The sequence below is a fragment of the Scyliorhinus canicula genome, chromosome 11 (assembly GCF_902713615.1).
Source record: "Scyliorhinus canicula chromosome 11, sScyCan1.1, whole genome shotgun sequence".
Classification (NCBI taxonomy): Eukaryota; Metazoa; Chordata; class Chondrichthyes; order Carcharhiniformes; family Scyliorhinidae; genus Scyliorhinus; species Scyliorhinus canicula.
This window is the reverse complement of record NC_052156.1, coordinates 127,758,875-127,773,819: the sequence shown is the minus strand read 5'-3', so window position 1 is coordinate 127,773,819 and position 14,945 is coordinate 127,758,875. Positions and strand designations below refer to the sequence as shown.

Sequence of the window (14,945 nt, the reverse complement as noted above, 5' to 3'; positions counted from 1 at the left end):
TGATCAGGAGACCTTGGAGCATTTCAAGGGTACTGGCAGCAGTTTAAACAGTCAGGAGCCTGTAAGTAACACCTCAGGGGTGAGTTGCTAGTCTTTTTACAGCAGCAATGTGGGGTTCAGCCACAGCACCCCGATCCCGAGGGGGACACCCCGGGTCCATACCCTTGCCGCCAAGCTGGTCCCACTCGTCTGAGAGCTCCAGGCATAACCCCCCCCCCCCCCCCCCCCCCCCCCCAACAAGCCCGAAGACAGTGAAAAGGGTACTTGCCCCTTTGCTCCCCCTCAAAGGCCATGGTGCCAGGACCCCATAGGTAAATACTTGCACCAAATCATTCCTGCGTGATTCCCAGCTGGGAGAGGTGGAGCATAATGGATCGGAGGGGAGGGGGTTTAATGGATTGTCAAACATCATGCAGAAAATGTCTTTCGAATAAAGAACATGATCAATCTTCTCTCTTGGTAACCAAAATGTTAGCAACACAATTAAATCTTCAGGTGATCCCATTCAATCTCCAGTCACACCTCCAATACCAAGCAGGTCAGGTTATTGTGAAACTAAACATTATTTAGATAGACCAGGAGAAACCTAACAAGCTGAAAGAAAAGCATCGGAGAAATTCATTTGTTGAGAGTTACAAGGCTCCTGAAGGGAGATAGAGGGAAGAATGATAACACCTGGTAACATTGTACATTAACACAAGTGCAAAGCTATTTCTCAATGTAATCATAGAGACAATAGAGCATGTGATCTGCCTGAGAAGGCAGACATTATCAGTTTAGCACCTCCTCCAAAAGACAGAAACGAACAGTGAATACTTCCGATTTGAAAGCTCCTTATTAAATTGAGCATAGCGCTTCTAATGAAATGAATTTTGTAATAATTTTAACAATAAAATGTAACATTGTGAATCCAGGCTGCCAGCAGGGGAGCCTTGCCCAAGGCTACTTACTGCATGTCTTAAATTCAGGCCAAACCTGCAGATTGACTGATGAACTTGCCCCTCAGAACACTATACTCCTGTATCGAATCGGATTACGGATATTATGAGCTACTGCAAGGTTATCAGATGTGAAATAGTAGATTGATCGTTATCTCCTCCATTCAGTGGATGTGAGGTGACAGGAACTGTCGTAATCCCTGACCTAAGTCGCCAGCAAGGTGCCCAACCCTTTTTGGCAATTTGGGTCTTGTTTGCTTCAAGTTTCCAAGCACCGATAGGCAACATGCAAGTTTAAGGAGGTAGATATTCCAGCAGTGTGTAGGCCTGCATCACAAAATTAAAGTGCAGGACAGGTCCAAATGTGGAGGCCTTTATTAATGGGGGTGGGGTGGAGCACTTGCGAAAGGCCCAGGGAGCACAGTTATCTCCATCTTACTGCCTGAACAAACAAAAGAAAATGGGGCTGGATTCTCCGCCCTGCCGCGCCGCATTTCTGTTTCACCCCACCAGCGGGATGCTCCGTTACACTGGCCTGACAATGGGGTTTCCCATTGTGGGGCAGCCCCACGCCGTTGGGAAACCCCCGGACTGCCGGCAAAATGGAGCATCCCGCCGGTGGAGAATCCAGCTGCCCATAATCTTTTATTGCCTCAGAGCCACTTCAGTTGGCTGCTTTAAGTGATGCTTGGTTTGGCTTTTCCTCACCTTATGTCATGAGTTAGCTCAGCAGTTGCCGCATTTAATTGCTCCAGATGGCATCATGGCCCTAAACCTCTAATTTCTACTCGGTAATGCAGCTCCCACCTGTTTCTGGTACCAACCGAATTGGGGCCTGGTTAAAAATGCCAATTGGCAGGCAGTCAGTGCATGTTTAATTCTGTTATTTGGTCTTGCTACTGCTTTTTAAAAAAGAGGTGATTGAGACACCAATACCAGGGCCAGCGAGCCATTTCCAGAATATGATGAATGGTAGATTTGAACGAATGGTAGATTATGAGAAATGATAATACAGTACACAATTCGTGCTATGCAATTGAAGATAACAGCTACTAGTTCAGCAACAGTTCAATTCACCACAGGAAGCATCAAATGTCAGATGCTGTAATCGGATCATCCTGTTTTTACCCATATGCTTGGTGACTGGAAGTCACTGGCTAGTTTAGGAGGTGGCATTAATGTGTCGAATGAAACTCTATGCTCTCTTCCAGCGGTCTCTTAACTGTAACAACACATACGTGGATGAAGGACGAATGTATCGCACCACCATTGGAGAATCAACGGCCTCCATGGAGAGCACTGTCAGGTCAGCCAAGAGTCACAATAGCTGCATTGCTTCTAAACTCAGGTAATCAGGTGGAGGGTGCATGATTCTGATCTTTTCAGGTATACTTCTAATATAGCCAATTGCATGAACTATTATCTCCGTTCTCCGTTAATTTGCTTAATCTGATGCTTATTGGTGTCAAGTAATATTTCTCTTACAATATCTAACTGATCATGCTTGCTTTTGCCCAGTTTGTTCATGCTAACCATGTTTTTCATTAAACTGAATCCTTGCAATGAGACATTCAAAACCATGAAATTGTGATGAGTTGGCACCCGTCATTAGTTGATGAGGTGTGTTTAATTTTGGGTTAAATACTACCTGAGGCTCCGTAAATCTACTTGGAACCCTGACAGACAGACCTCTGAATAACAGCATTATGAACAAAAGAAAGACTGTTGTGCAATTCACATGGCTCCACACGGGACACCTCTGTATGACGAAACAGTGCAGTGAAGAAACTGGAAAGGGCTGCATGATTAAATAGCAGGGCTGGGAAAGAAAGCACCAGCCTTTTATTTCGGAAGAATTGGACATAAAGTCAGGCACTGAGAGGAGAGAATGAATTCCTGCAGCTAATTGATGGGAACATTTTCACAAGAGCCTCATACATGTCTAGTGATTATAAATCTTTACCCTACACTTCTTTTGTGCGCGCGCACCCCCCCCCCCCCCCCAGTCAGTGGATTTATACAGTCTTCCTCGTGTTTTACAGCATTTTCATTTTTTCCAAGTTGTTATAGTTGCCCCCAGAAGTAATGGATAACTTTTCAGCATTGCCACAGTGGCCCAGTTATCCACTGTTTGAATATATATTTAGTTTTGCTATGAGCCGGTTCCACTAGTCCTTCATGCCCTTTAGACAACTGGTTGCAGCCCTTCTATTGGCTCATGACGCTCAAGGTGGATGATCTTGTGTCACAAATCCCCTCATCCGTATGAGACTTATAGAACATAGAACAGTACAGCACAGAACAGGCCCTTCGGCCCTCAATGTTGTGCCGAGCAATGATCCCCCTACTCAAACCCACAAATCCACCCTATACCCGTAACCCAACAACCCCCCCACCCCCCTAACCTTACTTTTTAGGACACTACGGGCAATTTAGCATGACCAATCCACCTAACCCGCACATCTTTGGACTGTGGGAGGAAACCGGAGCACCCGGAGGAAACCCACGCACACACGGGGAGGACGTGCAGACACCGCACAGACAGTGACCCATCCGGGAATCGAACCTGGGACCCTGGAGCTGTGAAGCATTTATGCTAACCACCATGCTACCGTGCTGCCCCACATATATGTATATGTATATATATGTACGGCTGCTTTTAAAAAATGGAAATTCCTCACTGTTTTCCAATATTGACCCTCCTGTCAAAGGTTATTCAACTTTTCAAGGGCAGCACGGTGGTACAGTGGTTAGCACAGCTGCCTCACGGCGCCCAGGTCCCAGGTTCGATCCCAGCTCTGGGTCACTGTCCATGTGGAGTTTGCACATTCTCCCCATGTTTGCGTGGGTTTTGCCCCACAACCCAAAGATGTGCAGGGTAGGTGGATTGGCCACACTAAATTGCCCCTTAATTGAAAGGAATTAATTGGGTACTCTAAATTTATTTTAAAAAAAGGTTATTCAACTTTTCTTGTGAAGGGAAAATGTTTTCTTATTTCTTAAGATGGCCGATCCATTTACTTAAAACAGGAGGCATCCAGCCTGTAAGCTATTATAATCTTAATATCGCTCTTCTCGTTTTACTGTCTAATTTTGTCCAAGTTGGATTAGTACTGAAGAAGTTCTGTATCTTTTCTCAGGGATGAAGCTCAGAGAGTGAGCTTATTATCAAGTCAGGCAGAAGGTGGCCATGCAGAACCAGATTCTTCAATATTCCGCAAAAAAATAAAGAAACCTGATGGTAAGGCTTTTCCGGTTAATGAATCCGTATTGTCCGTTTATGCAAAACACTTACTTCAAAAGCTGCTTAACAGTTTAAGCGATGACATAGTATTCTAAATATAACGTCACTGATATAGAAAAAAGATAAATAGTTGGAAATGCAGTAGGTGAAATAAATATTCCTTTTGCTGTCTGATGATATCTACGACAATCTGTTCAAAACTTGTAACTAATGCTCCTGTGCAATTTGATTATCAGAAGTTCATATAGTGGTATCTATATTGATAATACATAGTCTATGTGTCCTGTTCCACAGTGGTATTGTAGCTTCTATGGTATTGGCGGTGTTGCTTATGAACTTCTGGATGATGAGTAATAATGGACTGGATCAATAAACTTTGAAGATCATCAATTAATTATTAGAACATGTTTTCCTGTTTCTCGCTAATGGATTGTTTTTCACATGTTTCCTTTTCCCAGAGCCAGATTCTGACTCGGACAGTGAATTGTCTCTGGAAGATGATCACAGCAGCTCCTACGCTTCTAGCCACTCATCAGATAGTGAAGAAGATGGGTTTCAAGGGGACCCCAACTGGAAGCAAGGGGCACCTAAAAATAATGAAAAAAATCCAATACACAGTACACCAAAGGGTAAGATAAAATACAAGTAACAGTAAGAAAGATGTGGCATCATGTTTGCTCAGTCACTGTTCTGCTTCAAGCTAGTTCCATTGATTGAGAATTCTGCTTCCATGTAGGCATAAGCCTTTCCCCGTCTGGTATTTGCTTCACTTGCTTACACTTAGAGTCAGCCTAATCCATTCTCGAGTCAGCTGGATTGGATGCAAAGAGAACGTCTCATGCAGGAGAGGAACATTGCCCGACTGTCAACTCGGCCATTAATTTTTATTTTTAATTACTTTATCAAAGTTACAAAGCCAGAGCTCAGAGTGTAGACAGGGGCAAACCCCTAATCCAGCTCCTTGCCTGCTCCAAAAACCAATTCAAATTGAATCCAGTTCATGGTCCCCAAAAGCGAGACATACCAGATCCAGGCATTACATCTCACCTCACGCTCATCTTAGCCAAAAGGCCGAGAAGCGATAACTCAGCCATTAATGACTGTCGTAGTGAAGTGGATTATAACTCTAGCCCCAAACATAGACTACCCTAGATCAGGGGGCACTCCCTCAGGAATCATCCTCATCTGAATTCAAGGCAGCAACTGCACACAGACACTTATTTTGAATTTGAGAAAGTGAACCACATCTCCTCCCACCCTACCCAGGAAGGTGACTATTACTTTTCCCAGATAGCCTGTTAAATAACTTGTTGACCAAGTTATAACTACCTGGGAATTATAATGATCCAGGGCTTGCTTCAAAAATTGTATCTTCCCACTTTCAGAAAATGCAAAAGAGGTGGGTTCTTATAGTGTATGCAGAACACTACAAGAGACATTAAATTTTACCAACTTATTTACAAGCTTTTAACAGAACGATTTGACATGCAGTACACTTAAAAGTGGATCAGTATATTGCAATGTTAATGATTATAAAAAATAAAAAACTTAGCTCTAATACAGAATCTAATAAAACTTTAAAAATAGAACGCCACAGGCAAAATCAATTTAAGAATGCCCATCAGTACTTCGTAACGTTTCACCTGAATCACCAAGTAAATCAGCTGTTGGGCAGTTGGACATAAAGGCTGTCTGCTTTTCGAATTCTAATTCTTCAACAACTGTAGAAACATTGAGGGAATGCTCCCAGTACCCTTCCGCAATATTCCTCATTTTCTGAAAGAAAACTGGAACCGTTATACCCTCCTAAAGCAGATTGCATCATTCTGTAGCAGCAATGGGTGTTGTCTCTTTGACTAACTCTTCCTCTTAGATGTGTCATTGCACTTTTGAATACCCACAGTTTTCCTGAATGGACACATTGGTAAAATGTTGAAGTCCTCAGCTTTCATATTGCATGTCCATGAAAGAGTGGATTGACATACTTTTGTGCACATTGCTTATTCCTAATTAAGCTTTGACCTTCATTTCTCTCTTCTCCTCTCCCTCCTCCTCCCCCGCCCCCCAAAAACAGCTGAGGCCATGCCCAATCACGTGAAGCATTACTGGCCCGCAGAGTGTATGACAGCCAGTGACAGTGAAGACCACGGAGCAACTGAGAAACTGAAGGTGGAAACAAAAGTGAACGTCGAGCTTCACAGAGAAAATAAAACAAATCACTGTGGTGACATTCCCAGAGGAGGTGAGGATGAGCTGCAGGAAAAGGAAAGCTCATCTGCACTTCAGCCAAACTCCAATCCGCAGCCAGAGCAAAGAAAAGGCAAGTTTTTCCCTCAAAATGAAAAACATGAATTCATTCTTCCACAAAGTTAGATTTTGTCTTTCTGGTGAACGTCAAATTTGAACAGTGTACAGCTGTTGACATAGTTTTAATGATTTGTTTCATTTTGTTTTTAAAGTAATCTTCAGCAAAATGTTACATTTGTAACAGCATCTTATTTTCTATGTTTCTGTAGGATATGAGGGGAAAGCGGGATTTGGCTTTTCAGTTGGATGATCTGCCATGATCATAATGAATGGCGGAGCAGGCTTGAAGGGACGAAAGACCTCCTCCTGCTCCTATTTTTGAATTTTTTATGTTTCTATCCCATTAAATTACCGAAAGTTAAATGCATGGGAAAACAGGCTGGTAACACCTGCCGAACATCTGAGGAGTGGGCACATATTTAGAATCTTGGCTATGGAATTACTCCAATGAATTTGATCATTCTGAAATGCAACACCAGACAAAGACATAGCTGACCCACTTGGTGCTAGTTTAATATTTACACTGGAGATATGTATTAACCTCTTATTTGACAAAAAACTGTTCTTTCCAGAGCAGACCAGTAGGGTGGGATTCATAGAATCATAGAATTTACAGTGCAGAAGGAGGCCATTCGGCCCATCGAGTCTGCACCGGCTCTTGGAAAGAGCACCCTACTTAAGCCCACACCTCCACCCCAACCCAGTAACCCGGCAACCCCACCCAACTCTTTTGGACACTGAGGGCAATTTAGCATGGCAAATTCACCTAACCCGCACATCTTTGGACTGTGGGAGGAAACCGGAGCACCCGGAGGAAACCCATGCCGACACGGGGAGAACGTGCAGACTCCGCACAGACAGTGACCCAAGCCGGGAATCGAACCTGGACTCTGGAGCTGTGAAGCGACTATGCTAACCACTGTGCTATCGTGCCGAGAGAGATTCTAATCTCTCTACTCGTTGGATGTGAAATTCAGAACCCTTTAAATATTTGGAATTATTGTAACACTCCACACCAATTAAGAGTCAATTTGGCTAATACAACAACCAGGTCTCCAACCACAGACCAGTGGTTGCTGAGTAATTGTGCACACAATTCAGATGATTCACCAGTTAATGTTCCTCTATAACTTTCACCGTGAGGTAACATCTGCCCTCTGCAGGACCTCCTGTGTCAACATAGTAAGGAACTCACCACGCCATGAATCTGGGCAATTTAAGCATTTGTAATGAGCTGCTCTTTTCCCAGAAGAGCATGTTGATAACATGCCCACAAAGAACCAAAGTGGCAGAGGTATTTAAAGGTAGAATCTCTGATTGGTAAAGCTGTTGTTCAAAACTCACCACTATTCTTAGAAGTCCCCCTATACCAAAAAGAGCCGACATTCTAAACGGTGAACACGGATTCTCACTCCCTGACTCCGATGCAGGCTTCGGTGGGTGTTGTTCAGGTCAAACTATATTTTCAAGTTATCCTCTGGTATAACCCATACCTTCACCGAAGGTTTCATCTACTTACCACTTAGTAGCATCGCTAAGTAAGTAAAGTAGACTTGGGAATAACCACTGTTTCAGGTTAAAACTTTTAAGTTATTTTGTTATTATATTTTTTCTTTTAAAAGCTGCAAACACTTTCTTTACAGAAAGGTAAAAAGATCTTGCTTCTGGATCCTTCTGGTTGGCTGAAGGGACCTTCAGGCCCACCTTGACAATCAATCTTCTTTTTAAAATCTGGTCTTCTTTAGATGTATTCGCTGGTGAGCTCGGTTGCTATGTGTATCTTTCCCATGTACCGAGCCTTGAGAGCTAACTCTTCTGGCTATCTCTGAGCTGACACTGCCTCCTCTTTAAATTCTAGTCTTCCTTAGGTGTATTAGGTGTTTTAGCTCGGCTGCTATGTCTTATCTTTCCCATGACCGAGCTGACTGTAAGCTGACTCTGCTTGCTTCTCTTGTTCCTTCTCTGCCTCTCTCCTCTCTCTGAGTTCTGGTAGTTCCTGCTCTGGTCTCTGGGTTTATATTCTCTTTCTAACAGTTATTAAGATTTTATGACTTTATTGTAAAGTAACCTTTATTTCACTTTGATTGTAAAAAGTATCTTTGATCTAAACATTCTAATACAACTAAGTATTCATTTTGACATGACCTCACCTCTCAAGTCTCTGATTACATTGTTTCCTTTGTGATGTACAAAGTTCCTTTGTGATATTCAAAAATGCTTTGGTTTCAATAGAGGTGTGAATTTTGCTTTGGTTCCTGTCATTTCTATAATTTTATTTTCCAATTGTGTCCCCAGCTCATAACTTTAACTTTGATTTCAGCTTTAAATTCTGTTTCTCGTAGATTGATAGTCTCCAGTTTTCTTTAATTTACCTGGTGTTAGCAGAATTTCACACCTAGAATTGTCACCAAATTCAACTGAACCTCATCCTTTCCTTTCCAGATGCTTATTTAGATAGTTAATTTCAATGAAGGTGTGAACCATTGTTTTTAGCTTCATACAAAAATCCTGTGTGTTTGCTAAGCCTGCTTGGGAGAAAGAATCTGCATTTTACAATCCTGCTCTTTGCAGCTGCTGTTAACCCTTTGTGGGATCTTGCCCTGTATTCTCTCATGTTTCTCTCAGACCAGATATTGCCAGACTTCCATGTTTCAAATGACACATCTTTCCATATTCTCCATTACACCTCGTCTTGACATTTGAAACATAACTATATCATTTGGTCAATTATCCCCCCCCCCCCCCCCATCCAATTGTACTGACTAACATTTATCCCCGATTTTTCTCATTTGTATGTACATGTTGCGATTTAAAATTGTGCACCGAAATCAATTTGTAAATGTATCCATATCACAGACCAGTGTTGATCAGAGTCTTTTTTCGTTCTTTCCTCAAGTCCAATTAACGTGAACCATAGCTGCAGCCGCTCAGGAAGGTAACACAATAGCTATATCCATGTGTTCCACTACCTGCAAAGCATTTTACTTCTTTGGGGTAGCAGCACTGTAAAAGCTTCCTTATGTCCCTTAGAAACAGCACACAACTCAGTCCATCAGTAACCAAAAAGGTCTTTTGTCCATCACCGGCTGTTAGTGTCCCATTTTTCCGTCATCCAAATTGCTTTCCGTTTCTCATTGGGATGGTGAATTATGATAAAATGGACGAAATTCTCCGCAACGGCTGACGCTGGCATGAAACCCGGAGTGTTTCACGCCGGAGTCGGAGGCCCCCCGGGGGCCTCTTGCGTCAAGGCGGCGCGCCGAGAATGACGTGGCCGGCAGCGCCTAAGTGACGTCAGCCACGCATGCACAGGTTAGCCGGCGCCAACCCGCGCATGCGCGGTTGCCGTCTTCCCCTCCGTTGCCCCGCAAGACGTGGCGGCTTGATCTTGCGGGGCGGCGGAGGGGAAAGAGTGCGTCTCTTAGAGACGCTGGCACGACGATCGGTGGGCACCGATCGCGGGCCAGTCCCCTCCCGAGCACGCCTTGGCGCTCGTTCTTCTCTCCACCCCCCCACAGGCCCCACACATACCTGTCGCGCACTGTTCACGCTGGCGTGAACAGGTCGGGATCGTCAGGCCCTTCGGCCCATCCGGGCCTCCGAGCGGCGTGTCGCAAAATGCGACACACCATTTTGGGGGGGGGGGTGGGAGAATCGCGGGGGGTGCCAAAGCGGCCCTCCCGCGATTCTCCCACCCGGCCTGGAGAGCGGAGAATCGCGCCCCACGTGCCACCCACTGATTCCCTTGCTTCATTAATTTAGAAGGTTTAATTGATCCTACTTCTATTCCTAACTTCCTCACATTAATGTCTAACATTGTCCTGAACCATGTATGCCTGCCAGCCCCTGGTTTACATTAGAGAATATCTTTCTGACAAATTTCCTTCAAATCCATTTCGTCCGTCATCATTTCCCTTACAACATGAAAGTGTATATTTTCCATTACGACATTTGCAACATAATATGCCAACAGTATTCGCAAAGCCACATTGAACTGTCACTTTTTCCAAATAAATTCTCCCTATTGTTAAGTACAATATCGACACATCCCTTCGTGGCTTTGGGACCAATAGTTATTACATACTAAATATGGCATGTAAACAACATCAATATTATTCGTGATGTCCTATGCAGTTAAATCAAGAAAACACACTAAACCATTACTATTCCCCCTCTATTAAAACATTCACACATCTTAGAAATGCTGATCAAGTTCTTGAATGGCACACATAACCCCATTATCATATATACCAGTCCCTACCAATTTACATGACATTTCTTCCTTCACAACTATTACAGCTCGTCAATGCAATATTGTTTGCTGCATTGGTAATAATTTTCCCACCGTGGCATCAAGCTACAAAAATTCTTAAAACTATTGTCTTTTATCATATTGGGGTTCCTCGTCAGTCGCTGCTGTCTGCCGAGACCCTTAATAACTCCACCGCATAGTACATACCCCGTGGAGACCGCAGATCATCCATCAGCTGATGTCCAGTTAGAGATGTCTGACCAGAGGTTTCACTGTTCAGTAATAATTTAATATTTTGATTTGTTTCTAACCCGTAAAGTTTTCCTCCGGGCTCTGTCATTTAATTCCCTCAAATATGTAGCCAATTGTATCATTAGTTTCCCCCCAATCCTGTCTAAAACATTCTTCTCTGGAGTGTAGTTCTCTTCCTTCTTGTGAACTGGTTTGTCTGTTAATTGTTTTTTCCATCTGAAAAATCAAATGAACAGGTCACGGGTGGAGAGGGCCCTATTCTTTCATTTGTACTTTCTATTTTCATTTGGATATTCCAGAAGTGCCCTCTCCAGGACTTCCGGATTTCTTTTGCCACCATTTCTTTCCTTTTTCTTTTTGAACTGGTTTATTTTCCTTATCATTGATGTACATCATACAATTCTGCCTGTTAAGCCTCCTCCTTCTGTCATTGCACCCCTGAGTGAGATTCGAAGAATCTCAAACTCCTCCTCTTTTGCTCACTCAGTGATCCAATCTGGTCGAAACGTTACCCTGATACATTCCTGATATTGCGACTGCATTTACTTTAATTACTTTATTTTGATTACGACCGGTTTTTATGAAGGTAAGTTCCAAACATGACTTTTTTTTTAAAAATAATTTTTATTCAAGTTTTCTAAAAAATTTTACCAACAACAGAAAGAAATAAGAACAGTAACCACCCCCCTATACACAGATAATAAATTAACAGAAATAATTAACATGAAAGCAAATATACACGCCCAATAAAGGAAAAAAATAAACAACCCCCCCCCCCCCCCCCCCCCCCCCCCCGGTTGCTGCTGTTGCTGACCATCACCTAACGCTCCGCCAGGAAGTCTAGAAACGGTTGCCACCGCCGGAAGAACCCTTGCACCGACCCCCTTAAGGCAAATTTGACCCTCTCCAGTTTGATAAACCCAGCCATATCGTTGAACCAGGACTCTACGCCCAGGGGCCTCGCATCCTTCCACTGTAGAAGAATCCTGCGCCGGGCTACCAAGGACGCAAAGGCCAGAATACCAGCCTCTTTCGCCCCCTGCACTCCCGGCTCCACAGCTACCCCAAATATTGCGAGTCCCCAGCCCGGCTAAACCCTGGAACCAACCACCCTTGACAGCGTCTCCGTGACACCCCTCCAAAAACCCTCCAGCGCAGGGCACGCCCAGAACATGTGGGTATGGTTTGCTGGGCTCCCCGAACACCTGACATGCCTGTCCTCTTCCCCAAAGAACCGGCTCAGCCTTGCCCCAGTCATATGCGCCCTATGCAGCACCTTAAATTGAATTAAGCTGAGCTTTGCGCAAGAGGAGGAGGAATTCACTCTCCCCAGGGCATCCGCCCACGTCCCTTCGTCGATCTCCTCTGCCAGCTCCTCCTCCCACTTACATTTCCACCGAGGCCTCCTCCCCCTCCTGCATCACTTGATAGGTCGCCGAGATCCTCCCCTCTCCAACCCACGTCCCTGAGAGCACCCTGTCCTGAACCCCTCTTGACGGCAACAGTAGAAACTCTGCCGCCTGACAAACACCCTTACCTGCATGTATCTGAAGGTGTTCCCCGGGGGGATGCCAAACCTCCCCTCCAGCTCTGCCAGGGTCGCAAACTTCCCATCTACAAATAGGTCCCCCAACCGCCTAATACCTGCCCTGTGCCAGCTCAGAAACCCTCCTTCCATTCTCCCTGGGACAAACCGTTGGTTCCCCCGTATCGGGAACCACACTGAAGCTCTCACCTCCCCCCCTATGCCTCCTCCATTGCCCCCAAATTTTGAGGGTAGCCGCCACCCACCTCGCTGGGGGAAGTGGTAGTGGCGCTGTCACCAGCGCCTCCAGACTCGTGCCACACAGGACGCCATCTCCAACCTCTTCCATTACCCTCCCCCTCCATTACCCACCTACGTATCATCGCCACGTTGGCGGCCCAGTAGTAACCACAGAGGTTAGGCAGCGCCAACACACCCCCCAATCCCTGCCCCACTCCAGGAACACCCTTCTCACCCCCGGGGTCTTCTGCACCCAAAACATGACATTTTAACTTCATCATCTGTCCAATCAATGCTGCTAACGGGTTTTAATTCACTGTCTTCTCACCAATTGGGTCATGTGTTTTAATTGTGATCCAATTTCTTTTGCTCCAGACACCATGGGCGAAATTCTCCTCAACGGCCGACGCCAGCGTGTAACCCGGAGTGTTTCACGTCGGAGACCGCTCCTTGCCCCATATTCTCTCCCCCCCCCCCCCCCCCGCCCCCGGGGGGGGGCTAGGAGCGGTGTTGGGAGAAACTCGGCCGCCGGGCCTTGAAAAAGCGGCGCGCTGAGAATGACGTAGCCAGCGGCACCTAAGTGACGTCAGCCGCGCATTCGCAGGTTGGCCGCGCCAACCCACGCATGCGCGGTTGCCATCTTCCCCTCGGGTGCCCCACAAGACGTGGCAGCTTGATCTTGCAGGGCGGCGGAGAGGAAAGAGTGCGTCTCTTAGAGACGCCGGCCCGACGATCGCGGGCCCCGATCGCGGGCCAGTCCCCTCCCGAGCATGGCCGTGGTGCTCTTTCTTCTCTACGCCCCACACTTACCTGTCGCCGGCGTGAACAGGTCGGGATCGTTAGGCCACTCGGTCCATCCGGGCCGGAGAATCGCCGGTCGCCGTGAAAAACGGCGACCGGCGATTCTCCGAGCATGCGACACGCCATTTTGGGGGGGGTGGGAGAATTGCGGGAGGGCCACTCTGGCACGCCAGAGAATCGCACCCCATGCTTCTCTAATTCAACTGTATGTTTACTCAGATTCTGAACAATCTTGTCTTTACATTTTTCGGCTTCACTGATTATTTTTCCTGCAGTTTTAGTTGGTAGCTTCGCCCAAACTTCCTCTGTATTATCAATTGGTTTTAATATCTTAATTTTACCTGCATCAATATTTATTAAATCTTTTCCTGCCATCAGATTCTCATTTCCTGATACTGCTTAATTTTCTTAATCTAACTTTTGGTCCAATATCTTTATTCTCCAAAGTTCCCTCTTCAATGTATTTAACATTCCAAACATCATTATTTTTGCTCGTGACATTCTTGTGATCGTCGGACACTAGGACCCTGTGAAGCTATGCAGTGTCAATTTCAACGCATCAGTTTCAAAGTAATCTCCTGTACACAGCTGACTGCTGCCTAAAAACTTATTTATCTGTTTATTCTGAGACCAATTTAGTTCTGAACATACTGATTTACTACCTCATAATACTGATCACATTTCTGCCTGCCGTTTACAACTTCCAATTGATGTGAAACTCGGTTTTACAAAATACAACGTTTTTAAAAATACAAACACCAAAGAAAATTCACAAATCCTTATTAACATACACACACTCATTCATCCACTCAGATCTTGGATCTCTACTCTGTAGGGTTTCACAAATCCTTATTAAACACACACACATTTATCCACTGATGTGACCATCAATTCACAAGACACGTGATTGGAAGTGAACAGTGGTTTTAATAATCTTACAACAGAGCCTGCCTGCGACGAGATGAACTGGCAGCAGGCACCCGACTGCAGAGCTTTATACTTCCGGGTTAGTGGGAGGAGCCACGGGTGGAGCCCAGTACAAACTCCTCATCTCCCCCTATGGGCAGAGCCACGCAACGGCTCGTATACAGAGCCCACAAGGATACAATACATATAATAGAACACAGTGTGAATTACTAGGTTTATAATTCACCACATTCATCCCCTGTAAAAAAAATCAAGTCCGGCGGGGGTGATGGGTCTACAAATTGAGCCGGTCCGGCAGGCGAGTCGTCCTTTGGGATCGGAGAAGCACCGGGGTTGCAGCCTCTTCGGGTGGCTGGGTGGTGACGGTCGGTCGGGTACAATAGTGGACTCCGGGGGTGATTCGGTCCGAGCTTCGTACCCGACTGGTTCGACGGGCGACGGGGAGCGCAGGAAACCTAT

The 14,945-nt window shown here is 45.3% G+C and overlaps 1 protein-coding gene across 5 annotated transcripts in view; it reads left to right on the top strand.

Moving 5' to 3' along the window:
- The window catches only part of celsr1a (cadherin EGF LAG seven-pass G-type receptor 1a), a 386,197-nt gene that overhangs the window by 354,165 nt on the left and 17,087 nt on the right, over positions 1-14,945 (top strand). For 4 of the 5 annotated variants that reach the window (XM_038811389.1, XM_038811386.1, XM_038811385.1 and 1 more), the window contains exons 31-34: positions 2,150-2,286; positions 4,079-4,179; positions 4,641-4,811; positions 6,257-6,502. In XM_038811389.1, coding sequence (XP_038667317.1) covers positions 2,150-2,286; positions 4,079-4,179; positions 4,641-4,811; positions 6,257-6,502 — 655 coding nt within the window. The remainder of the gene's footprint in view (positions 1-2,149; positions 2,287-4,078; positions 4,180-4,640; positions 4,812-6,256; positions 6,503-14,945) is intronic. The other variant, XM_038811388.1, reaches the window with a different exon arrangement.